Source organism: Poecilia reticulata, chromosome 13, assembly GCF_904066995.2.
Source record: "Poecilia reticulata chromosome 13, P_reticulata-male-v2, whole genome shotgun sequence".
NCBI lineage: Eukaryota > Metazoa > Chordata > Actinopteri > Cyprinodontiformes > Poeciliidae > Poecilia > Poecilia reticulata.
Genome location: NC_088842.1, coordinates 32,854,366 through 32,882,187, shown reverse-complemented (window position 1 = coordinate 32,882,187; position 27,822 = coordinate 32,854,366). Strand labels below are relative to the sequence as shown.

Here is a 27,822-nt window from a genome sequence, read left to right as displayed (position 1 = left end):
AGAGCAGAAAGGTTGAATGATTTTCCTCTGACCTCAGCAGGATTCATTCAGCTGATCTGATCCATGAAGCCTGGATCAGATTCACATTTACATTTTACTTTCCACAACTTCCCTGCAGTTTACAGATATTCAAGCATCCTGACTCTGGTTCTGTTGCAAGTTTCTTCCTGTTAATGGGAGTTCTTCGTACCATACATGGCATAGATCCCGATTATGCCATATAGATCCGGATCCGATCTGGACAACACCCACTGCTCTCAGTAGTTCACTACTCTCTACTACAAGCAATAAACCTGGAATTTACTTATTTTTTTATATTTCATACAATACTGTTTCAGTATGTTTATATTCACTTGTATTTTTTGTATATATAGATTTTTATATTGGTTCTGTACTGCTGTAACAATGTAAATTTCCCCACTGCGGGATTAATAAAGGAATATTTTTTCCTTATAGATTCTGGTCCTTATCTGCAGAAACATCTTTATTGGTGTTTTTACAGATGCTAAAACTATTATCAGAATGTTTAAGATCGGCTTTGGGAGTGTTGACGGCGATGTCTTTATTCTGTTGAAGACTCTCTTATCCAAACAGCCTTTTAAATACTTATCTATAGAATATTTTCTTTTTAACTTTTCATGTTTGTTTTTATTTATAACTGCTGGATAAAGTTAACTTACATTTTCACCAGCGCAGCATTGAAGAGTTTCAAAAAAAAAATTCTGATGTTTTTTTTTGTTAAATTTGACATCTGAAAAAAAAGGAAAATCTTGTACATCTTCATTATGGCCTCATTTCACATATCACAGGATTTCAACTGAGGAACGGACACTGGCACTACACTGTGCCTCTTCATCAACAGGAGAAACTTACGAATGTGAGATTGAATAAACACGTCTGCTGAGGAGCTTCTGCAAAAATCAGGTTCTTTCTTTTCTCTCAAAATTTTAGATGAGAAGATTTTACTTGATGTCATGATGTTTTGTAATTTTCTGACCCACATGCAAGAACACAAGATGGAGAACGGGAATCAGTAAAATGATTTATTGAAAGTAAAACAATCAAAACTGCAGGTCCAAGGGATGACGGCAACTGGATTCGGGACACTGGAGCGGAGAGAAGTGGAGGTGAGTTCAATGACGGTGGGAAATAAGAATTGTGAATATTAAGGAGCGAGCTTACTTGAGTTGAATGTCTGAGTCTGGGGGGAAATACTGAGGTTACCAGGGTGGAGTTCACAGAGGGAGGTTTGCTGCTTGCCCGGTGGACGGACAGCGTTGGAGAGCAGACAGGTAAGTTCTTTGTCTTTCGGAGGAGAGGAGCGAAGGAGACAGCCAACAGAGATATCCAGGAAGGTTTGGTTAACAGCAAGGAGGTAATTTGACTCAGGCTACCAGTGGGCAACATCCACAGCGTCACAAGGAGATGAATGCACAGAAAACAACCAGGGCTCAGGTTACCGGCGGAAAACAACCACAGCGTCACAAGGATTCACCTGAGGAAAAGGAACACAAAAGATCTCTAAGGAATTCACAAGGAGAAAGTGCAACAAGAAACACAGATGGCCTGAAGTACCATAACTGGCTAACACTCTGGCACCGAAGTGTTGGCTGCGTCCATCTCTTATACTCCTCCAGATGACCAAATGACTTGCAGGTGTGCAGGTAAGCCGGCAGCCGCTGGTCACGCCCTCCAGGAATGGCCCCTTGGCGCCCTCTGGTGGAGAAAGGGGGGAAAGCAGCAAAACCCAAACAAACACCACCCTGGATCCCAACACTTGAAGTGCTGAAAATAAGGCATGGATAAAAAAATAGAGCAGATGTTTCATTGGTGATCCATTGTTATTAATCCAATGATACAATTGGTCATATTTTCCAAGCATTTGTTGTTGCTTCTGATCCTAAATTTAGTTCCAGCTCACTGAGTTTAGATGAACCTTCTTAGAAATAATCAGAGGTCAAGTTTGTGTTAAACTCAGCAGAGCTCGGCGCCGTTCACTGGACCCGTCTCATTATGACTTTATTAGGATTTGATGCTGAACTTTACACTGCAGAACGAATTTTACCATCACAAATTAGATTTCATAGCTTATGAGCCCTGACACGTTTTCTTATTTCCAGTCAGACTTGGGTCATCATTAGAGGCAGCAGCATCTCCACAGTGAGCAAATGTAAAAATGAGTTGGTTAGCCGTCAAAATGTTGCTTTACTAATTACTGTGATTTTCCTGACAAGTGGCAGATTTGAGAGAAGCAACTTTTCTCTGCAACCAATAATGAGTGACTTCCTGTTGATCAGCTGCTGCTCCTTCCTCACAGCCACAGGAGGAAAGGAGAGCAGGTGTTGGAGGGGGCCTCTCTCCTTGCTCATTAGGTACAGCGTCAGTAGAACAGGGAGGGTGATCGACTATTTCCTTAATATGCTGCACAAGCAGTAGGATTTGGGCTTTAATTCTTTGATTAATTGGAGAAAATTTCAGAGCAACACCACTTGGATTCAGATCAGTGGTTCTGTTTCCCTCAATAAGTAACAGTATTGTTGGCCAGAATTGCAATAAAGTCTGTGAGGTCCATCCCAGAATATCACCTTTTGAAGAAGAGCAGCTGGAGACATCGATCAGTCTGAATAAGCACAGATGACCTAACGAACAGACAAGCTTCTGGCTCACAGTATTGCAGAAATGTGCTGGAAACCATCAGCCTCATCAGGACTTCAGGAGCTGCAGTCTCTCACTCAGCGCTGCATCATCAGTTTCATGTCGTCTTTCAAGCTGCTGCTTGTTTCTCGTTGCTTCAAGTGTCTATAAGTTGTCGCTTATCTACCCAAGTAACTTTAGTTGTCTCCGTCTCCTTCCTCTCCAAGATCCTCTAGCTGAGTCTTCACCCAAACCTCCATTCATGTTTCTTGCCAGATGATTCATCTCATCCACTTCTTCCTTCCATTCCTTCAATAAATCCTCAAATTCATCTCTGTGGCATGATGCTTGCTGGTAAACTGGCTTTTGTGTTGTCTACAAAGGGACCATTTACAGCTTCATATAACTCTGTAACATTAAAAGTTACACTTTTACATGTTTGACTTGATTTAGTTTTCTGTTTTGTGAAAACCTTAACCTCAGTGCCAGTTGCTGCAGCCCTTCAGGCGAACAAAGAGGTAGAGAAACCTGCAGATAGAGTCAACTTAGGATCATGGAGACAAGATTTTCTTAGGGTTTTGTTTGTTTTCCCCTTTTGTGACTTTGATCAGTCAGTATTTAAGTTTTCTTTTTGTCTCATTTAGGCAGGCCAGTTTGTAAGACTGGACTTCAGTTATTTTGACCTATTTTATGGGCTCAATAATGTAATTTTGTATGATTTACCCAAGTTTGTTTGTTGGTTTAAATAACGAATGTATTTTGGACCTTTGACTGACTGTTCTTTTACTGCTTGCTCCAACACATTGACCCAAAACAAGAGATTTGATCAAATCTTTTTTTGGTCACATCTGAGCTTAAAGCAAAGCTTGCTGAGTCCTGTTTACCGAGACACTGCAGATGGAGGTGAGCTGGTTGCTTCGGTACGTACAGTATAATCATCAGCCCTCAACCTGTCCATCAGACATGCTCATTATTTACAGCCACACTGCTGTGTAGACGTGTTTAAATAATAGATCCAACATATTGTCCAGAACCAACGCTGACACATATGAGGTGAGGCTTTGTGGAGGGACGGTGATCTCAGTTGGAAGAGTCAGACAACAAAGAGTTGAGTTCAGGGACCCTCGGGTGCTACAGTGGAGATCAAACGAACTGCGGCTCTGGCACTGAAAAAGTCAGGAATACATGAATACAGATACCTGGTGGAGGGCGGATGAAAGGAGGGGAGATAGTGGATACAGAAATGTATGGACAGGTGGATCTTAATGAACATCTTCACTGCAGGTGAATAGCGATGTCACTGCAGAAGCAAAAAAGATCCCTAAAATGTATTTGACCAAAATGTCACATCTTAGGAAATATATGCATCACAATAAAACTGTTTACTTGAGTCTGAATCCTTAACTCCAGATATAAAGACATAAAGCTACAAAGACGACCACATAGTGATGACAGCAGATCTCAGCAGCGGGAGAGACGTGGCAGCAGAACCTGGCAGAGTAAGGAGGATCGTCTGGTGGGAACTGGGGTTTAGGCCTTTGTGGGGAGTTGTTCCATTTTGTATAGGCTTCGCCCTTTCAGGCTATCGCTAGTCGGTTTATCCCTCGCGTGCAGCGAAACACTGAAAAAAGCTTAATCCGGTCGCTGCTCTTGGGAGATGCTAGCTACACTGAGCGTTTATCGAATAATCCCACTGGCAGAGAGGACGACAACGACGAGGACGACAGCAGGAGCAGCAGCGCTTCGGATGTTGCTTCCCAGCTAGGAAGTACCGCGGTGGAAAGTAGGCGGCTGAGCGGATACTCAGTCAACCCCGGGCTCCGTATGTCCGACTCAACCCCGCTCCTAGCTGTGGACTCGCTCCTCGAGCTACCTAGCTTGATCAAGGAGCCGGCTAGCGCTAAGGGGCTTTCCGTCCTCCAACCTCCTCCGCCAAGTTAGAATGACCTGGCAGGACGGTTTAGCTCCTCCTAGAGTCGCCGTCCAGACCCAATCTGGCCTCAGTTTCCGGTGTGTAATGGCTTACATAACTGAGGCAGCAGCTGAGTCCGCGGAGCTGAGGACGCCTGCCTCCATTTATGTGGCTATCACCAGGGTGGAAGGGTTAACGGAGCGGAGTTTTCCCTCTGTTACCCCTCTGGATCCGGGCCTCGCTGACATGTTTGGGGCCAGGACGTCAGGATTAGTCCAGTGTCCTGCGCCCCTTCGAAGCGCGAAACTGCGCGATCATCTGATTACCAGGTTCTCTGACCGGGCCCTCCAGTGCCCTCCACAGTTGCTGCAGCCTCTTCCGGTTCCGCTCCGCCACCCCATACACATAATATAGAGTAGACCCCGCATTGGCTGCTCCGGCGCAGGAAATACGGCGGCCATCTTGGAGAGGTCGTCCCTCCTACTTTGCTCAACCAAAACAGCAGAAGATGCCTCAGCACTGAGGATATTGTTGTTCTGATCGATGGACTATTGATGTGAGGCTCCACAGACAACATTTCACAAGTAAGATGGACATATTATTGTGTATATATTGTGATTATAATATTACTTTACTGTATTTATGTCCACCAGCGAGATACCAGCTAATATTAGCTACAGTGTTTGGTGTAATACGGGTTCAGCCGCTATGAAGGATAACTGAGATTCTGTAAACCTAAAATAATTATTATTCTCTAACATTGACTTAGATTATCTGACACAAGAGCCTATATTAGAAATGAAACAATGTAACACATATTATAAAACTTATATTATGTGTTATAACATTCACCAGCAAAGTTTACACAGGTGGTAAAGACTATTATTTATATGTAATTCTTTCACTAGTAAGATACATCCCAAATCTTCCGTTTTTGTTTTGAAGGTTTCCTAAAGACACGATGTGAGGAAGAAGAGGGAGAAATCAAAGTAAACTTGATCAGATCTCAGTTTCTTGGTCTCTCTGCTTCTGTGCCTTTTGGGTTGAACTGCTTTGATGAAGTTGCTCATAGCGAGGTAGAGACTTTCCTTAAGGGAATAAAACCCTCTTTCTGTGCACTTGATCCTTTTCCCTCCTCACTTATAAAATCAAAACGCACTGCGATAAGCCCATTAATTACTCAAATTATAAATAAATCACTGAAATCCGGCCATGACCCTCTGTCTCTTAAAACTGCCATCAAACCCCTTCTAAAAAAACCCAATCTGGATCCTGATTCCTTTTCCAATTATCGTCCTACTTCTCATCTTCCTTTTCTTTCCAAAGTGCTGGAAAAGGCAGTTGCTGCCCAACTCCAGCGCCACCTTCAAAGAAATTCTCTGTATGACAAACTTCAGTCTGGTTTCCGTCCTGCTCATAGTGCTGATGCTGCCCTGCTAAGAGTTACAAATGATGTTCTCATGGCTGCTGATTCTGGCTGCACTTCCATTCTTGTCCTCCTTGGTTTCACTGCTGCATTTGACACCGTGGACCAAAACATCCTCCTACATCGTCTGCATGTGGAAGTCGGTCTCGGTGAATCTGGATTGGTTTCAATCTTTTATTTCTAATAGGCTGGAATGTGTCTGCCCAGCAACTCCAAGTCCCAGGCCGTTAGTGTGTCCTGTGGTGTCCCGCAGGGGTCAGTTCTAGAGCCTATGCTTTTCTCTCTTTACTTGCTGCCTTTAGGTAAAATCATTAATCAATATTCCTAAGTCATCCCAATATAAAATACACAAAACCAATTTCAATCAATTTGTAGATTCTTTATAGAATTAAACTCTTAAGTTAAATGTTTCAGTTAAATGCAAATAAATATTTCAGAATATTTCAACACTGCAATATAAATTATTTTCACTTAGAGATGTTTAATTTAGTTCCAAACTAGTATTTATTTTAAAGGAAATAAAACATTTGCAAATCATTATTATCTTTGACTCTGTAACAATTTTTTAGTTGGTGTAATTTAGCCGTATCACGCTATCAGTTTTTTTTCTTTTCTTAATTTTTAGCCATTACAGTTTTGTCCTTCACAGTTTCCCAATCTATGGCTCGTGGACCCTAAGAGGATCACTGGTCCTTCTGTTAAGGACTGAGTTAACGGGCACAAAATGAACGATTTTATCTAACATTGTGCCTAAACCTTCAAAATGTTATTTTCTAGATTTATAATTCCTATATGCAAACAGGGTTAGTGACCACATTCTCTATCACAGCGGTTTCTATAACTTCTCCTTTCTGTCTCGCTTCTCGCTTCCCCCTCCTGCTGCTGGCGTCGCTGCAGCTGGTCCTCCCTCCGCCTCTCCTCCAGCTCCCTGTCAGTCCAACTGGCTCTGGAGTTGGATTTTTATTTTATAAGTTGTCCAGACCGTCCCTTAGTCCACCAATGTAACAAGCAGCAACAGTTCAGTTTGCTTTCTCTTTCTTTAAAGCACATTATTTTCCTTCTCTATGCTGATGCCAAAGAGTAAACCAGCGAGGTTGTAAAAGTTCAGCTCCAGTCCAAACGTCCAGCAGGACTCCATGCAGTAGTTCTGCTGCATGGCAGTTCCCAGACGTCCAGGAATTAGGATCAGTGGACACTTCAGTGTCCAGGTGGTAGAAATCGTTCTGTCCTTTTTCGCTTCTTTATCAACCGTCATTGGCTGGTGATGAAGGAGGGACGTCATCTGATCGGCAGGACAGGTCTGAGCTGAGGTCAGAGGTCAGACGCACCGCAGCGAGGCTCAGACAGAGGAAACGGAAAGAAGCAAATAAGAGTCAATTAGGGTTTGTTTGTCTTTCTGTGTACAAAATGATAATACCAAAACATCTCTAACAGCTGTCTTCAGGATTTATGACGTCATCAACATCATTTTTGGCTTGGTCATAATCATCTGCACTTGGTTGCACAAAGGGTTAACCCAGTTCACACAACCAGCCCTGACAAGCTGTAAACTCAAGGCAAGGACTCATTTTATTTTGAAAATGTTCATTTTGTTTCACGGGGCAAACTTGTCAAGTTTTTATGCCTCTGCTTCCTGAAAACACTGAATAAATGTAGCAAGAAGAGAATTAACTGAGTCAACTTTATCATTTGACTCCATCAAAACGTTCAAATCGTCTATTATTCGTCTTGCTTGCTTCAATTTAGCATTTCTTTTATCTTGGCATGTTTTAATGTAGGACATCAAGCTTTTCTCAGTCAGTTCGTTTGGATGAATCCTCCAGACACTCCTGGCCAACTGCTTTCGATACATCGGACATTTTGGCGAAAACACTTTGAACTGCTTGTAGTTTTGTTGTCTTTATCTTAAACCCACTGGCGAACCGCATAAAGGTGCAGCGCTTTAACTCAGCCTTGTTCATCTTCATGACGACGAACTTGTACTATAACGTTGATGCTATCATCAAACTCCTCTCGTTTGGCCGTTTTCCTTTACAGCATTAGCAATCATCGTACATACCGATGTCGTTGAAGAAAGACGTGAGTGTTTGTAGGTGCGGCCTCTTCCTCCACCTGTCGGCGTCCGAAGAACAAAGAGACGGTTCCTCCAAACTTTACGCCGCCATCAGCAGAATTGAGATCGTTGATACAAACTCCAAGGTCGGATGTTTTACTTGTTGTTGATTCAAAAAACTCAAAACTCGAAGGTGATCCAATCAAAAGTGAATCCAACTCAAATAGTCACCTGATGCACCGTGGATTCTGCTTTACGCAGCACAAAAGGATCAAAGCCAAAATATAGTTATTAGTTTTATTTCACTGTTCAGGCAAAAAGATTCAGGCTTCTGATTCCTGTACCTGTTCTCTGACTGAGTGAGACTAATGGGGTTTATGCCACGAGGGGTGGTGACGTATTTCCGTTTGAATTTATGCCACATAGATTGGTTCCCTGCTTGCTCCTATTGTTTTTACCCAAAGCTGCAAGATCTGTACCATGAAAAAGACGAAAAACTTAAAATATCTGTGAGCTACTGGTACAACAACCAAGTTTTGTGGTGTGTCGTTGTGTCCAGTAATTAGCCGGTACCATCCAGTGATTAGTTTTTTATTTTCCTGCTGATATCAAGGCGACAGCGGACTGTAGCCAAAACTTAGCCACTACAGCTAACACCCGGTTTGTAGCTGGATGCTAATTCAAAGCTTGAGGATGTTGAAGATCCAGGTCAGAAATGGGAAGACGGAGGTTAAAAGGGATACGAGCTTCGTTCACTGGAATAATTTGTTGGAGGAAAATAATGTGGGAGGAAATCCACTGCAACGGGAAACAGGCTGAGAACAGAGGCAGCGATTCGGCACAAGGTGAGTCAATACGTGTGTTGATGTGTTTGTGTTATACGGAGTATGAATTATTTTTAGGCAACTCCTTAGCTTTTTTTATGTGACAATTATATAAAATACATTTAACATGCAGTCGGAGCGACGAGCCCCTCCGACACCGAGCAGGTAATTTAAGAACAACCGAGAGCAGCAACGCTTCAGCCCGATCAGAACCACACAGTCAGATTTAGGTCCAAAACCTTCGCTTTACAGCCGCATTAGTGTCACTGACCCACATAAAAAACCCACAGAACAAATGGTACATATCATGTATTTACCGAATCCTGAAAATATGACATCTACCTTTTGCTGTTTCATAGTTATAATCCACGTTAGAGTGAATTGTTCCACTTGGCTGCTATAATCTGTTCTTGCGTTACAGAGACGTAATTTCTCTTTTTTTCCTCTGAGATTCTGCTTAGAAAACCAGGTTATGAAGTTACATCCTCCCGCTGCTTTTTGTTTTTAAAATAGTAAATGTAGGTTTGCCTCCACTTTTATAAACTAATGAATCTAATATGCATCATTGTTTGTCTCACTGTTGGTGCAGATATCAGGTGAACTCTGTTCTCTGCCTGCTAGCAGTTTAAATTAATTTCAGCTTCACTTTCAAGAGTATTCAGATTTTAACCTGCATTTTCTAAGTAGTATTTTATTTCACTCTTTACTCAGTAACTTCAGTGATGTTAAAACTCTGAAACACTTTTTTCAGTTTCTTTGTGATACCAGAACTATTTCACTCAAACATTTAATTTCCTGATATTGTCCATTTATTTTAAGCAAAACTCTCAAAAAGAGCTAAATATTAGCTTTGATTACGTTGTGCAGCTAAATATGGACACTTATTAGATTTAATGTTCAGGTTTCATCGTAAACCTCGTGATGTTTCTGATGATCGCTGTGCTGATTACCACTGGATCCAAACACCTGGACCAGCTGACCGGTACGCCGTCCATCAGTCCACGGTCTGCCGGGTCATCACAACGTGGACCAACTTTTTATTCACTTGGTTAAACTAGGATCTGGAACCCGGAGCACCAGATATGCATAAATCTACCTGCAGACGTTGTTGGCCTCCCTGACCTGCAGTCGTCCTGGACGGGCCGAGCCGGACTTCCTGGACGGGCCGAGCCGGACTTCCTGGACGGGCCGAGCCGGACGTCCTGGACGGGCCGAGCCGGACTTCCTGGACGGGCCGAGCCGGACTTCCTGGACGGGCCGAGCCGGACGTCCTGGACGGGCCGAGCCGGACTTCCTGGACGGGCCGAGCCGGACTTCCTGGACGGGCCGAGCCGGACTTCCTCTCCTCCAGAGACGAGTTTCCATCACCAGTAACTAGTCTGATGTCTGATTAGCTGCTAGGAAGTATATTAAATATTCACTGTTCATTTTGATGTCCTGTTACAATAAAATTTAATCTACTTTTCACAAACTTTTCCCCTTTTCTCTGTGTTTATATCAAGTATTTGCATGTAGATCAGGAATTCAAGTGAGATGTTAAAATGAAACACATTTATGTTAAACCAGCAAAGAAATGTGAATATTAAGTAATATGTAGTTAGTTATATAATTTAATATGCTGAATAAGGCTGGATGATACAAGATTGTTTTCATACCAGATTTTAATCGATTTCTCTCGTCCTCAATTTCTATAAAAAAATCTCAGAAAAAACTTTCAAAAAATGTCTTTATTTCAATCATCTGCTCTGTGAGTTGTATAAGGAGCATTAAGGTCAGGATACAAGACATTTTAATTTTAAGAATGAGTCATTACAGCAGAATAAAGATGAAATTTTATAACAATGTCTTAAAATTATAAGTCGTTTTAATGAGAAATAAAGATTCAGATCTGATGTAAGCAGCTCAGTGGTTCTGACATTATTCAGTAATCAGGAGGACGTTCATTTCCACCTCACCTGACCAGGTGAGCATTAAGGTCAAAATAAAAAATAGAGCAAAATGGAAACAGAGCAACTAGAAATACTTTATATAAAGAAAAGCAAAAACATTAATAGCAGGAGAAAAGTTGTTGGCAACATTAGCTCAGCCAATCTCTCCCTCCAGGAAGCCACCAAACTGAACTGTCCAACTCAAACTATAATAAAGATTAAAAAATAAAGAAAACGGAAAGTTAGAATAATAATCACAAATTAATAATTCAGATCTAATGCGTTCTGGAATCTATTGACATTTTACAAATTTCACAAATCAATCAGAAGGTTTCACAAATATTTATTCTGCTGTTAGTACAGAATAATCTAGTTAAGTTTGAAATGTCTATGTGTTGTTTTTAAAGTGCAACACATTAAAAAAGCTCAAGATAGTGAAAAATTAAGTGTAATCGCCCTTTAGCTATTTTCCGAATTAGATGCTACATTCGGAAGCTAACTTTAGCTCCGACTGATATCTTGGGCACAATATAGACAGATCTATATATATTTATATAGATATATATCTATTTTTATCTATAAAGCATAGATATGTAGATTGCACACTTCACAGATAATCAAAACACTTAACGTTTACAGAGCACCTTTGTAAGCTTGTCCCTGTTAGCTACGTCAGACATATGAGGCATTATGATGAATACAAACCATTTATTAACTTACCTTCAGTTATTGTGAAGTTTTGACACATCCAGCTTAAATCCTTTGTTGTTGTTGGAGCGTCTGAATAATTATATAAGCATCAATAATGGTCCTGCAGGACTGAGGAGCCACTGTTAGCATCCTGTTACCTGTTAGCATCCTGTTACCTGTTAGCATCCTGTTACCTGTTAGCATCCTGTTACCTGTTAGCATCCTGTTACCTGTTAGCATCCTGTTACCTGTTAGCATCCTGTTACCTGTTAGCATCCTGTTACCTGTTAGCATCCTGTTACCTGTTAGCATCCTGTTACCTGTTAGCATCCTGTTACCTGTTAGCATCCTGTTACCTGTTAGCATCCTGTTACCTGTTAGCATCCTGTTACACACATACACACCTACACACACACACACACACACACACACACCTACACACACACACACACACCTACACACACACCTACACACACACACACCTACACACACACACACACACCTACACACACACACACACACACACACACACACACCTACACACACACACACACACGCACACACACACACCTACACACACACACGCACCCACACACACACACACCTACACACACACACACACACACACACACACGCACCTACACACGCACACACACCTACACACACGCCTACACACACACACACGCACACACACACACCTACACACACACACACACGCACACACACACACACCTACACACACACACACACACACGCGCACACACACACACACACACCTACACACACACCTACACACACACACGCACCTACACACACACACACACACACACACACACACACACCCACACACACACATCTTTAAGGCTGTCTGAAGTTTTCTGTGAATTTTGCTCTATTTGTCTGAATATCTACATCACTTAAAAAATAAGTGAGGATTTAGAGTTTAATAGTGAAAAGATGACGGAGTGAAATGAACTTTTCTTCATAATGAATCTTTTATGAATCAAATGTTCCGCAAATCACAAACTGCGTTCAAGTAATTCAGCTAGAATAATCTGGTTCCGCTTCCTAAAGTCTGGGTTTGTAGTTTTTAAACTCCAGATGATTAACGATGGTCAGCGGTTCTCAGTTATTCCCCCAATCAGGAGTGAATTTCAGCTTCGTCACACATTTTACTGTAGTAGAAACTTCATTTAAAGTTTAACTCCGATACTAGAAATTAACCCACGAAAACTGTTTGGGTGACTTGAGAAGGTTTGACTTACATTTGGTCTGACTCGGGATGGTCCTCTTCGGATTCCGTTATTCCTGAATGTTTTTTCACAAGTTGCCTTTTAATTGTTCAAGAGAAACTGGTTGTTAACAGAGAACCGAACTAATGACCCAGCAGAAACTTCTGACCTAAAGAATTAATCTAAATTAATATCATTTGATAAATTTATGCAGCTTTAAAGAGAAAAAGGCAGGACGTTACATGACGCTTCCTCGTCTGAGTTTTTTTTCTGTCGCAGCAAAGATTTTCTGATAGATTACTAGTTAAATAAAATGCGCATACTGCCCCCTGCTGTACGAGAGTAAAACTTCACTCCATCGCCATCCTACTGTCTCCAGGCTTTCCTCACCTTCTGGTTCTCCATTAGTTTGTCTCTTTCACTTTATTTCTAAACTTTCTCCTTTCATATTTATGTTTTTTGCAGTTTGTCATTTAATGTTTCTATTAGATTTACCTTTAATGGTCAAGACTGAAGAAAAATTTTACATACAGTGCTCACAGCTCACAGATGTTAAGTACAAATTTCCAAACTTTAGAGAGAAAATAACATAATGTGTGTATATGTGTGACGGCCACACAGGGTAAGGTCCACGCCTCATCATAAGTTGGCTTTCACTTTAGTTTGTTTTGTTGTTTAATTATCCTTTATTTTCTGTCTTCCACCTTGTAATGTTTATATGAAGTGCACACATGTTAACAATGCAGGGTTGAAATTTAATTATGTTGTATTAATATTGTTTTCTTTGTTTGAGTTACCTGGGCTGAGGTTCCTGATGTACATCTCATGGCCTTATTGGACTGAACCACCTGCGTCATGCTGGGGGGGTTGTGGGTTTATTTCATTGTTTGGGTTAGTTGTTGGATTGGCAGCCATTTTGTTTTCCCCTATTGTGTCTGCATAGTTTAGCTAAACTTGTATTTAAATCCCCTTGTGTCTTATGTGAGCAGGTCAGTTTTGTTGTTGCGTCAGTTATGTCATTTATGTCATTTATGTTGACCTCTTTTATTAGCATGCCCATTTAAATGCTATGTTAACCTTTTGTTCATAGTTATAAATAAAAACCCACCTTTTTGAATTCAACACCTGTGGTCTGCATTTATACTGTCTGGTCCCTGACGATATGTATGAGTAACTATTTCTTTATATAAAACACTGAAACATTTTGACAGTATATCTTTGCATTACTCAGACAAGACGTTCATTTTGTACATCAGACAACATGAAACTGTCTGTAGCTAAAGACAGCTGGTGTCCAGGATGTGTGGGGTCTGCAGATATGCTAGCTGCTTTTTTCCTGACCTTCAGTAAATGCTTGTTGCAAACATTAATTTTCAATGTTGGTTTAAATTTGATATTGAAAATAAGAAGCTTTATTTTTAAACATCAAAGGGTTCATTTTGATTACATCTATCCTGAAACTATTTTAAAATCAATTAAAAAACAAACTAAAACTAATAAAATATTCAGTTTTAAATTTCACTTTTTAAGCACAAAACATCCTAAAATATTGTACAAACTATAATTTTTACAAAAAATAAGAAAATATGGAGGTAGCATAGCATATAAGAATACTATTAAATGCTAACAAAGATTACATAAAATCAAGCATCAAATCAAATATAATAATCCTCCTTTATTGTGATGCATTTAAGATTTTATAAAACTCTTAAAACTTCATAAATGTTGTAATTCTTCAAGCAGTAGATGCTCTTATTTCAGACTTTCTTTGGAGGGAAGCTTGCAAAGGCATAAATCACTTGGATGGATTTTAAGTATTACTATTGGGACTCAAATATTAGAGTTTTTAAAAGATGGATTAATTGTGGTGAAACGTTTCCTCTTCCTGACTGGTTAGTCATGGAGACAAACTAAAAGTCATGGCTTTGCTGAATTCACCACGTCAATCTTTCATTGTTACATATACAAAAAATAAAACAGTCAGACATTCAGATCTGGACTCACATCAAGCCCCATCCATCTCCTTTCTCAGCTAATTATATTTTTACTGCCTCTCTTGTGGACAAAACCTTCATGACTTGGTTTAATCTTGGCATATGGACCTTGAAATACTTATTTGTTGATGTTTTTGCCACCTTTGCACAGCCGTCAGACACATTTCTGCTTCCATCTCATCACTTTTTAGATATTTTCAAATGTGCAGGTTCACTCGCAGTAAATCCTCCATTTTTCCTCATCTGCCTGATGCCTCTGACCTGGTCTCCTTGTTTTTGCCCACTATCAGACTAAAAGGGTCTTTATATTTATAATTTAATCACTTCAATCTGCCCAAAATCTTTGAATTTAATTAGGAGTCTGTGGGAACAGGATAGAATATCTCGAATGAGCTCTAGTCACATATTTTAACACAGGTACATAAATCCTCGATATGTTCTATAGATCTACCCTCTACACCAGTTTGCATTTTCTTACCCAATGCAAACTGGTGTATCTTGAGTATTTTATCTAATCCCTAATCTGAAATGTTAGCTTCTGTCTGTGCAGCTTGTGGCAGACGTCAGCAGTCGCTACCAGCCTCATCCATCTCTGTACTTTTTCATGGAGATATTTGCTGCTGAATCTGATGTGGTTGGAAATCGACCTAGAAAGATGTTTGTTCAGGACGGCTCCCACCGTCTCCATCTCAGGGAAATCCTTCAGGTTTTATGACAGTTATTTCCAGGAGCGTATTATTAATTTCTTACACTGGAGCAGGGATATTATTCTTTACTTTATTCATTTTGAGAATATTAGGATGTCACTTCTCAGCTCTTCTGAACAGTTTCTGCACACTTTGCATCTGTTAGATGAACTAACTTTCCCTCTTTATCAGATTAGCCTCCATTACTATTATTATTGATTTATTTACTTTTTTCTCCTTTTCCTACGTCACTGATTTTTCTTTCTGGAAGTTCCCACCCATTGTAAAGTTGAATTTTTTTTTTCCTGTGTTAATTTAGGTTTCTGTGTCATTTTCAGTTGATTGAGTTGTCCTGGCAACCCCTTGATTGTCCCCAGCTGTCCCTCGTTTACCTTCCCGGTGTATGGATGCCCACCTGTGTCTCTTGCTCCCTATCAGGTCCTCGTCTGTCATTGTCTCCATCTGTGTTGCCTCTTGGTTTGGACTTTCATTAAAGATCATCATTATTGCTCTGTACCTGGATCCTCGGCTTCCATCCTCACCTCTTCAACCACAAATCATGACACCATCCCAGAGCCATGTTTCATTATTTAACATTATTAAATAAATGAAACATTTACCAACATGTTGATGTTTAACGATGACACTTGACAAAATCTAATGTTTACTGTGGTGCTTTAATGACTTTGTGTTTTTATGATGTAAAGCACTTTGAACTGCCTTGTTGCTGACATGTACAGATAAACCTGATTGATCGATTGATTGGTGTTTTCAGTGTCAGTTCAAAGTATATTACTGAAGAATGGTCACAAGACTAGACCACAGCAGGCAGGAGAAACAAAACTGCTGAAATATTTAGTTTCAGTTAATGTATGGTTTTTATTTGTCCTAAAGTAGAAAACCACTGAACGTCTGTTTCTTTCCTTTATGTCATATTTTGACCAAAAGATCCCACATGGTGCCATCAGGGACATGTGATCATCTCCCACACAATCAGACTTTATAACATGAGATAGCTAAATACATGTTTTGATTTTTTTTAATGAAATGTAATAAAAACATACAGAAATACATACAGTAACTGATGGGAGAAATGCCGTTACAAGAACTAGAAGAACACAATTAGCAAGAAACTACAGGATCAACTTACAAGGAAATAAGACAAATCATCCAACAACAGAAACTGAAAGCCATGTTTTTGAAAAAGGAGACAATGAGTTTGAAGAATTACAATGAATCTAGTAATTAGCCCAACAGAACCTTTAAAAGCAATACCTCCATGGATTTTACCAGAACCTAAAGTAGATTTAACTCTTTTAGACGAGACAAAAGATGAAGGATATATTTTACTACAACAATGTTCAGATTGCGGACCTCAGTTCATCTCCCAGGTCTGGAAACAGTTCTGTGCAGCGCTTGGAGCTAAAGTTGCCCTGACCTCAGGTTATCACCCCCAAACCAATGGCCAGACGGAGAGAATGAACCAGGAGCTAGAGACCGCTCTTCGTTGTCTTACTGCTTCCAGTCCCGGAGACTGGACCCAATACCTCCCATGGGTTGAGTATGCACATAACAGTCACATCTCTGCCGCCACAGGTTTCTCCCCATTCGAGGTCTCCCTGGGCTACCAACCACCGCTCCTCCCCTCTGACGAGGAGAAAATCTTGGTCACCTCTGTCCAGCACCACATCCGTCGCTGCCAGAAGGTATGGAAAGATACTATTACTGCACTCAACAACACAGCCGCTCAGAACAAACGCATTGCTGACCATAAGGGGACCCCTGCACCAACCTATGTTGTCGGTCAAAAGGTCTGGCTGTCCACCCGTGATGTTCCCCTCAAGGCCACATCCAAGAAGTTGGGCCCCAAATACATCGTCCCTTTTGAAATCCTGTCTGTTATCAGCCCGGCTGCTGTTTGGCTACGCCTTCCAAAGTCCCTACGCATCCACTCCACCTTCCATGTGTCCCAGATTAAGCCTGTCCATTCTAGCGACCTCTGCCCTCCGGCCGAACCCACTCCTTCCGCCCGAGTCATAGATGGCCATCCGGCCTACTCCGTCTGCCGGATCGTGGCCTCCCGTTGGCGAGGTCAGGGTTACCAGTTTCTCGTCGATTGGGAGGGCTATGGTCCGGAGGAACGCTCCTGGGTCCTGCGTTGTTTCATCCTCGACCCCTCCCTCATCTCAGACTTTTCCGTCTCCCAGTCTTCTCGGTCGCCAGGTGGCGACCGTTGAGGGGGGGAGGGTCCTGTCATGGTCCGAGTTCCGTTTTGTTTTCTTTTTGTTGTTCTTTCCTTTTTTCTTTCGTTTGCCTGCTGCTTCCTTCCCCGTCCACCAGATGTCACCGGTTGACTGAGCCCCTGGAGAGATGCGGTGCCAACCCCATAGGCACACCTGTGTCTAATCTGGAGCTGGCTGCTGTGGCGTATTTATGGAGCGGCTGGCCGACACTTCAGTGCCTGAGTGTTTGCCTTCCATGGTAAACGTTTCTCCTTGACGGCCTAGAAACCACCTCTGAGTATTTCCTCGTTGTGTTCTCCTCATCAGGTGTTTCCCCGTGTCTGTCAAGATCACCAGTGAATGCTGTCACCCAAGGATCTCCCCGTGTGTTACCTCCACGATGCCATAGGTATTACCTATCGGTCGCCAAGCCCTGTGCACTCACCCTTCCCGGTCCAACCCCAGCGGATTCTCCTCGAGACGCCACAGGTTGATCCCGCAGGTTGCCTTGGCCCTGGGTACAAGATTAGTCCTGGACCTCCGCCAGCGGCTCTGTCCGTCCACAGCAAAAAACTTACCTGTCCGGCCTCCAACGCTCGCCGTTGCCTCAGTCTTCCGGAACCTGGAACCCACGCCTTTGCGGCAGGTCTGCAATTTCACTCTCCATCCAAGAACGTAAGATCGATCTCTCTCTTTCTCTGAACTGAGGATTCCCACGTGCATTGAACCCATCACTTACCTCCTCTCCTCTTATTACAGTTTGACGTTCTGGTTCACCTCCCCGATTCCGCACCAACATCACTTCCCTCATTTTTCTGTTAAATAATACTTAATTTACTGATTTTATTCTCCTGAGAGTGTTCTTGCATGTGGGTCAGAAAACTGGAACCCGACATGACAAGAACATTTTCAGTGAAAATTAGTGACTCTGAATCATCTGCTGCTTCAATGCCTTATGGCGTCCCGCAGGGCTCAATTCTGGGCCCTCTGCTTTTCTCTCTGTATTTACTGCCTCTGGGTTCCATCCTCAGGAAACATGGGATCTCATTTCATTGCTACGCTGATGACTGTCAGATTTATTTGCCCCTGAAGCAGAAGGACGTCCATCAAACATCTCCTGGCATGTCTAGGTGATAAGGGTGTCAAGAAAATGGATGGATGGATGAAAACAGAGGTGATGGTGTTTGGACCCAGTGGCTCCTGTGAGTCCTCCTCTGTTGACCTTTGACCCTTGGAGGTTTATTTTAAACCTGTTATTACAGATCTTGGTTTTAAGGTGATTGTAAACTGGACAGCCAGATCAGAGCCGTGGTTAAGTCCAGCTTTTATCCTTTAAGGCGATGGGCGTCAGTGAAATCTTTTCTTTCCTTTTTGAAACATGATCCAGGCTTTTATTTCCACTCGGTTGGATTAATGTAACTCCCTTCATCTGGGAGTCAGTCAGTCGCTGCAGCTGGTTCAGATGCTGCTGCACCACTTTTAACAGGAACTGGACAGAGGGAGCATGTGACCCCTGACCCCTGACCTGGCCTCACTTCACTGGCTGCCTGTATATTTTAGGATTCATTTTAAAATTCTTATGTTTGTTTTAAATCACTACATAATCTCACCCCGGCTGACCTCTGAGCTTCTTCACCCCTACGGGCCCCATCGGTCTCTCAGGTCCAGCTGCTCCTGGAGGTCCAGAGGTCCAGGAGGCTCAGAGGGTCAGAGCTTCTCTGTCCTGGGCCCAAAGTTATGGACCAACTTGCCTTGGCAGGTCAGAGACGCCCCTTCACTGTCCACTTTAAAGCTCGTCTTAAACCATCTATTTTACTGGGCTTTCAACTCCAGCAGGATCTAGTTTTAAATTGTATGTTTGTTTTTAAACTGTAAAAGTTCTTTATTTATTTTTGTTATGTTGTGTTTTAATGTACAGCACTTTGTATCAGCTGTGGTTGTTTTAAAGTGCTTTATAAATAAAGTTGGTTTGGGTTAGGGTTGATCACATCTAGGGTTCTTCTAATATTGTCTCTTGTTCATCTGATCTTTATGAACCCTGTATGGTCTAAATTTATTATATCTGGGAGGATGAGCTCCAATCTTTTGGCTAATATGGAAGTAAAGATTTTATAGTCTTGATTAAGTAGACTATAAAATTAATTTGAACAGTTTTACCTTCTTTTGGAATAACTGTTATCATTGTTTCCTTCCAGGAGGGAGGAATTTGTCCCCATTTAGAACCCAGTTGAAGGTTCTCAGAAGGACGGGAGACTGATCTTTTAAATAGATTTTATACCAATCAGGATTAAATCCATCTGGTCCTGGTGGTTTGTTAAGTTTCGATTTATTTACTGCTTTTTCAATTTCTTGAATTGTTATGTTTTTGGTCAGAATTTCATTTTGTTCATTCGATACCGTAGGCAGCAGCAATTCATTCAGTGGTACATTGGTTTCCTCCATTCCTTCTTCTTTTAGGGCATACAGTTTTTGGTAGTGTTTTTCAAAGCTTTTTCTTATTTCTATATTTTTATAGGTAACTTTATTAGTTGTTGGTTCTTTAATTTTGTATATAGTTCTTTCCTCCTGTTGTTTTTTAAGTCTGTATGCTAGAAATTTTGATGATTTTGGGCTCGTTTCATAGTAACTGTCTTAGGAATAAGAGTTTCTTCTGTAAATTGGACTGTAATTCTTGATTAATTTAATCTCTGGTTTGTTTTATTTTCCCTAGAGTTTTAAGATCTACTTTGTTTTTATTCATTTTTTCCAGTTCGGCCAACTCTTGTTCCAAATTGTTTAATTTTTCTTGCTTAGTTTTTTTTAAGAGATGATTTTGCAATTATTTTTCCTCTCAAGACAGCTTTACAGGCGTCCCATAGTATTACAGGGGAGACCTCTCCATTGTCATTGTCCTGCATATGTTTGAATTTCTTGCCTTAACTCTTCTTTAATTTTGCCCTTGAGTTAAGTCTCCATAGAAACGGTTTTTTTGTTTGGTTAACATTTACTTCTACTTGAAGTGGGCAATAATCTGAGAGGTCCATCAGCCCAATATTACATGTTCTACTCTGTCTAAGTCCTTGTTGTACATAAAAAATAATCAATTCTTGAATATGAGTGATGAGCTGCAGAGTAGAATGTATAGTCCCTTTTTCTGAGGTTAAATTCGCGCCAAACGTCACTTGTCCTCAGCTGTTTGATCATCTTCCTGATCTTCCTACCTGTGCTGCAGTTAACTCTGGGTTGTTTAGAGGTCTCTTCTGAAGGATTTAGACTTTCATAAGTTCCACCACAGATTACTATGCCTTGTGCTTTAGTTATCATCATATCAAAGATATGTTTATAAAATGTCCACTCTGAACCTGGCGGGGCATACACATTGATAAAGATAATGTCAAGTTTTTGTTTTTTTTTCGGTTTGGTTTACTGTGTGATCCCCACTTGAAAGGGATCGTTTCCACTGTGATCTTTGAACTGGATTTCACTCAGAGACTTTAATTTCATTGACTCATCTTTATTTTCATGATGGTCCACATAGCTCAAATCTCAATAGCTCTATAGCCCATAGGTGAAAAACCTCAAAAGAAACAGAAACACATCTATTACATTCTGAATTTAACAAGGTAAATACATTGTGAAATCAAACTTCTACCCTTTCAAACCAATTATATCAAAAGAATAATAAATAGAAAATATTTTATAGTAAATTCAGCAGCAATAAATAAATTAGCATTTTTATCAATATTTGTTAAATACCCTCACAAACATTACAACCAACATTTCCTTTTTCTTTCTACTTTAACCAATAAACACCAAGTGTATTTACCTTCTTTTTATTTTTTTCTTTTCAACCTAGTAACTTGACCTCAACAAGACTAAACAACTTAATACAACAAACAATTCAGCATGAGCAGCAGCATTGAGCCTCACCAGCCGTCTCTCACAGCTTGTTGAAACTTTCACAGTTCTGAGCTTAAATGTTCCAGCACTGTTTGCATCTCATGCTCTCAAACCAGGACTGACAAGTCAGTCACACCAAAAGTAGCTGCACTCTGATTGCTAGGAGATTGAAGATTGAGTCCACCTGGTTCTCCTCACCGACAGGCAGAAAGGAGCTGCAGAAAGTTGCAGGGGAGACAGAGGGGAGTGGTTACCTAGCAGTTCACCAGAACAGGTAATGTCTTGTCCCTCTAGTCTGCCCACCACTATATCTTTATATTCTTGGCTCATTTCAAATGTGACCCTTTGGGATATTAAGGTTGCCACCCCCCTTCTACGACCTGATTTATGTGATGCACTAAATACCTGATTAAAGCCCAATCTTTTAAGTTTACTATGCTCTACCTCTGAGAGATGAGTTTCCTGGAGGAATACTACTTCTGCTTTTTCTTTTTTTCTAATATTTTCGCCCTTTTTATTGGATTATGAACTCCTTTTACATTATAAGTTGTGATTCTAAGAGGTGATAATGAAGTCATGGTTTGCATATTGCTGGATATTCAGAACGAGTAAAATAAATTACCCTAAACTACCCAAACAAAGAACAACTGAACAATCCAAACATCTTAGCTTTGTAAAACAAGCAAACACACGTCCATTTAAAGACCTCCTTTCCTCTGGTCTTATTAACGACCATTATAGTTTGTGAGCGATTTTGAGGGAAAACCAGGCGGCTCTGTGGCTGCGAGGGGCCCTCTGGTGGCGTTACCTGGTTGTAGCGTTCCCTTTTCTAGAAAGCGCGGTCCCCGACTCCAATTAACATCAAAAGATAAGTAGTAAAAATAATAATAATGATAATCCCTGTATATGTTTGATCTGTCCGCTCCTGTGGTTGTGCTTATTCTCTTCTACACTCGTCCAGTTTCTTCTTGTTTCCCTCCCGTGTTCCGTTCGGTCGATGATCTTTATCGTTCTTTCCCGACTTGGTCCACATCGTGCTCTTGATCTTGTCAACCAACGTCGTTGATGGCTGAATAACGGTGATCTGGAAACCTCGATTCGCCATGTCTTTAGTTGCTTCAGCTGCAGAGTTGTAGACACGTGTGTTGTTCTCGTAGAATACTCTCAACTTGGCCGGGAACGGGGTTTGGAATTTGATCCTTTTTTCCTTGAGGACCCGCTTCACTTCAATGTACTCGCGTCGCCGTTTTAACACGTCTGGAGAATAATCGTGGTCCACTATAACTTTTCTCCCTGCCACCGTGAAGCCTTTCTTTTGCCAGGCTCATTTTAGCATTTAGTCTTTTACCTTAGATGTGCTGAACTTGACTATTATGGAACGCAGGGGGCTTCAGGTGGAGCTCTGGGTCCCAGAGAGCGGTGAGCTCACTCGATGTTCAGGTCGAGTGATGTCGGAATGTCCAGTTTGTCCCGGAGTAGATTACCTACGAAGGCTGTGATGGATGATGAGCCATCCTCAGAGCCCTCCACAATGCCATGGAGCCTCAGGTTGTCCCTTCTCGACCTCCCCTCGAGTTCCACCAGCTTAGCCTTGAACTCATCCTGCTCTTCACTGAGCTTCATAGCTCCTCCTCATCGAGCTGCTGAATTCTGTTCTCCGCTTCTAAGATGCGTGTCTCTGCCTCGTCCAGTCTTCTGTTTACATTCTTTATCTCCTCTAACCTCTCGGAAGCCATCACCATTTTCTAGACGTGATTCTCTTAGCTCTATGAGAATAGTTTGTAGATTAGCCGTCTCGTTAGCTGAGTCGTTAGCCGCTAATGATGCTTCTGAGTCCGAGAGGCTAGCCATACCTTCTTTGTTCGTTTGTTCTTCTCTTAACATCGATTTTTGGGACAACAGAGAGCTCCTTGATTTGGGTTTGGACATTCCGGCTCACTTTTAAGTTTATCTTATATCCTACATTTGTAAATAACCTCGGCTTTTTAAATTTTGTCGGGGAGCCACCTGGTTAAGCTGTCGCCATCTTGCTTGCCCACCCGGAAGTCATCGTTAAACTCTTAATCGCTTTTTTTCTCCGTCTGAGTCTCTCCAGATTGAAATTATTAGTTTTAAACAGAAGTAAATTCGATACGGTTCAAAGTTAAAATGGAAACCTTCATGTTCCTCATTTTCACACCATGCACAGGACGAAAGTGGAATGTTTGACCCTGTATTCTGACGCGAACGCAGCTCGTCAGCGACAGATATCGACAGCAATCGACAGTCTGCATTTTCAGTGTCTCACGACTCACGGGAGTCGAAATCTGTCGATCGCAGAATCCGTGGGGGTGAGTGGCGGTGCGGGGGAGCAGACGGCCGAGAGGTGTTAGCGACTCTACTTAGCATACGTATAGCCTAGCATATGCAAAGGCGCTCAGCAGACCCACGTGGATTCTCAGTCATTGGATGAAAAACAATGACATCAGAGTTCATCATTGACATGTGATTGGTTGGTTGATGTGTGCCCATTGGATAGCACTTATGTCTTTATAAACCCCGCCCCAATCATATTTTTAATGCTGTATTTAAAAATCTATATTAAAAAATAAATGTTTTTATATAGATTTGTATTGTATTCTATAGATATGTATATGTATTAAAATATATTCATTTGATATTGCTTAAATGCATCATGTTCATATATGAGGAACATAAATGAGGCACAAAAGTTGTTTTTCTTTATTTCATTTTATTTTTTTTACTGTTTTCACACAAAATAAGACATTAATGTTTGTCCGTTTCTGGACCATCTGGCAGTGTTTGTTTGTCCAAACATGATGGACACATTATGTTGCTTTCAGGCCCAACGTCTCTCCTGTAGTGTAGACCTGACGTCACTGAGCTCCTGATTGGGGGAACTTGGGGTCTCAACCTCACATTCATCCATCCTGACTCCGACAGACATGCAATGTTGACAATATATCATCAGATTTACCCTGAAAATTGTACTTTGATATGCAGACCTAAGTGTTGAGCTAAGTGTGTTCAGTGCTGGATGGTGAATGTCACTAAATTTGTTCCATTTGTGTGACTTTGTAAAATTAGAGCATTTTCAGCATTAATGCCCGTTTTATACTTAAATCTCATTATTTCTCAATAACACTGAGGGGTTTTGTTCAGGTCCTGGGTCTAGGAAACAGGTGAACAGAAGGTAAAAAGGGTTATAGCTACAACAGGAAGGAGAGTCAAAAGGCGGTGCTCAACAGTTGATTTGTATTTGCATGGCTCCCAGCAACTTCATTTAAATCTCTGCTGGGCCCAACGGGTCACAGGGGAACACAGACACAGAGTTTTTGACCATTCTTGGCCGTGCTCTACCATTTTCCACTCTGACAAAAACCTTTTGCCGATAGCCCTCAATCTCCATGTCATTAGCTGTCGAAAATCCCACTTTTTGTCCTGTGATGCAAATTAAAAGATATAAAAAAAACCCGGGACGTTTCATGTTTAGTTTTCCAAGAAACATTTTTCTGGAGTGAAGAGGAAGAGAAAGAGAGAGAGAGGTGATAAACCAGAGGATCCGGTTTCTGATTGACAATTAAAACAGATCATCGATGCTTTAACAGGTTCGGGAGATTAGAGACACTTTTCATCTGATGTGGATAAACTGAACCTCGATGTCTGACAAGAAAATCTAACAGAGTCAGGCTGAAAAACAAAAACCAGAAGAAGAGCCTGCTGCGCTGGATCACCTGCAAAACAAATCAGATTGAACTAAAATGCTGAAAACGTTTTTTAACCTGTTGGTGTGTCTCTGCGCTTTCAGCCTAGGATGGTTTGGAGCGTTTCTGTTTTTCACTCAGGACAGAAAATTATCTTTCATCTCAGCATTAAAGAGAGAAACTAAACCAGAGGAATCTGCAGAACCGACAGTCCGACCAAACCCGACAGGAACTTCAGGAATATCTCTGGTTTCGTGTCCCGACGTCCCTCCGAACCTCTGGGGAGTTCTGCATGTGGAGTTCAGAACCAACCGGACCCTGCAGGACGTCCGGAACCACGTCGGCCCGCTCCTTCAGCAGGGAGGCCGGTACCGACCAACCAGCTGCAGGGCGAAGCAAAAGGTTGGTAAAAACATGCAAAATAATGAATTTCATTTAAATTACCTTTGAAACTTTTATATATAGTCGGAGCAAAAATAGTCATAAATAAAATTAAAAAAATAAATTAATGAATATTCTAAATAAAAAAACATCTGAAATTGAGACTTGAACTTGAAATTATTTGTTTTGAAGTAAAACTGCTTGGTTAAAACGGCGCGAAGTTCATGAAATAATAAAGTTTTGATCCATTTAATACAAAACAACAACAAAAAATTAAAGTATGTCTTTTAAAAATTCGAAATTTTATATTTACAGGGAATAAGTTTTATTTCCTCTGAATTTAAAGTCAGAATGTCCTCAGACTGATGAGAACTAAAGGAAAATGTTCTCTGAGATTTTAGAGATAGACATTTCTATATATTAAAGAAAAAGTTTCCCCTAAAACACAAATAAACTCGGATGTTTAGAAATTTATTCGATTTTGACCAAAAAAAGTCAGAAATGGACAGAGATTAAAGTAAAACAGCTTATTGTAGAGGCCTTTTCTGCCTCCAGGGGTCGCTGTTTCATCCCTTATTCTTGATTTATTTATCTGAGAAAACAAGACAAACATTTTGACATAAAAATGTGAAAAGCTCAAAGGTAGAAGGATGAAGTAAAACATTCATGTTCCTACAGAAACAGTTCAGGTAAATTACAGGAAATAATAAAAACTGATTTCATGCTGGTTTTTTTAATTATGTGTTGAGTTTTAGATTTCTTTTAAGTTCATTTAAAACAGGAAGTCTAAGTCGTTTTGGGTTGATCTCTGCTTCAGCTCACCTGGATGAAACAGTCAGGTGATCAGCAGAACCCTGTAGAACCTCCAGACCTGAACGGTTTGGACCGGCCGGTTTTAATGTCTCTGCTGAGAACAGCTGATTCAAACGGTCCAGCATGTTATAAAGTTCTGCTAATGAATTTGATTTGAACTGAAGCCCAACACACCGTCCTGCACAGACTGGACTTTAACAACCACAAGCTAGTGAACGGAAGCAGCTGGAAGTATCACGCTTATTAATTTAAATAAAACTTCACCAGCAAAATTTTGGTAAACATTTTGATACTTTTCTAGATGCTGAATGAACCATCTGCGCTACAACAGAACAAGCTTCAATTTAAATCCTGTGATGACGGTTGGGTTTATGACTCAGATAATTCTGCACAGATTCAGTATTTTATTTTACGTCCCTCCTTTAGGTGGCTGTCATCGTCCCGTTCAGAAACCGGTTTGAACACCTGAACCACTGGCTCTACTACCTCCATCCGGTCCTGATGCGTCAGCAGCTGGACTACAGTGTGTACGTCATCAACCAGGACGGAGACGGAGTCTTCAACAAGGCCAAGCTGATGAACATCGGATTCAAGGAAGCGCTGAAGGAATACGATTACGACTGTTTTGTCTTTTCGGATGTAGACCTGGTGCCTCTCGATGATAGGAACCTCTACAGATGTTCTGACCATCCCAGACATTTGTCCATTGCTGTGGACAAGTTTGACTTCATCCTGCCCTACGCCACCCTCTTCGGCGGAGTCTCAGCGTTGTCCAAACAGCAGTTCCTTAAAGTCAACGGCTTTTCAAACGCGTTCTGGGGCTGGGGGGGTGAAGACGACGACATGTCGCAGCGGCTCTCTTACAGAGGGATGGTCATCTCCAGACCAGACTCTGTCACTGGAAGGTACAAGATGATCAAACATAGGAGAGATTCTCACAACGATCCAAACCCAAAAAATGTTCAGAAACTGACAGAAACGCACCTTAATATGGACACAGATGGGATTAATTCTCTGAATTATTCCGTCAGGGAGATTAGGAAGGATTTATTGTACACTTTTTTTACAGTGGATGTTGGGGCTCCAGCAGGCTGATGTGGATCCAGATGTTTCTGTCTCAGGAATCCATCAAAGCAAAAGTCAACTTAAAACCAGGAGAACAAATAACTTAGTCCAACTGGTCAGTCCTGCAGTACAAACATTTTATAACGCTCAACTCAGTCCAAACTGAAAACGATGCAGCAAGCATGTGGCGACAGTGGACAGAACAACCTGCATTAAACGGGTTGAAGCCTCCAGCAGAACCGGCAGGTGGATCAGAAAGACGGATCCACTTTATGAGCCGACAGAACTGGATCTACAACCAAACATTCTTCATGTTCAGACCAAAGTAAAACTGTTTTTATTTGATTCTCCTAAATTCAGCCACGTTGTTTGATTTATG

General features: G+C 41.2%; 1 protein-coding gene and 2 long non-coding RNA genes across 4 annotated transcripts; 2 read left to right on the top strand and 1 right to left on the bottom strand.

Moving 5' to 3' along the window:
- Positions 1–1,029: 1,029 nt before the first annotated feature.
- On the bottom strand, positions 1,030–4,862 carry LOC103457328 (uncharacterized). Of its 2 annotated transcripts, XR_532417.2 has the most exons (3): positions 1,576–4,862; positions 1,183–1,495; positions 1,030–1,106 (listed from the first exon to the last, which is right to left on the bottom strand). It is a non-coding gene; the product is annotated as an uncharacterized LOC103457328 (long non-coding RNA). The 2 variants fall into 2 exon arrangements; XR_014090630.1 differs by having other exon boundaries at positions 1,030–1,495.
- Positions 4,863–8,419: 3,557 nt separating this feature from the next.
- On the top strand, positions 8,420–10,320 carry LOC145554648 (uncharacterized). The gene is made up of 2 exons (XR_014090626.1): positions 8,420–8,870; positions 9,751–10,320. It is a non-coding gene; the product is annotated as an uncharacterized LOC145554648 (long non-coding RNA).
- Positions 10,321–24,641: 14,321 nt separating this feature from the next.
- LOC103457329 (beta-1,4-galactosyltransferase 1-like) lies at positions 24,642–27,606 on the top strand. Its single transcript, XM_008397369.3, has 2 exons — positions 24,642–25,586; positions 26,805–27,606. Exons 1-2 carry the CDS (start codon positions 25,242–25,244, stop codon positions 27,471–27,473), a joined length of 1,014 nt encoding a protein of 337 aa, XP_008395591.2. The 5' UTR covers positions 24,642–25,241; the 3' UTR covers positions 27,474–27,606.
- Positions 27,607–27,822: the final 216 nt, after the last annotated feature.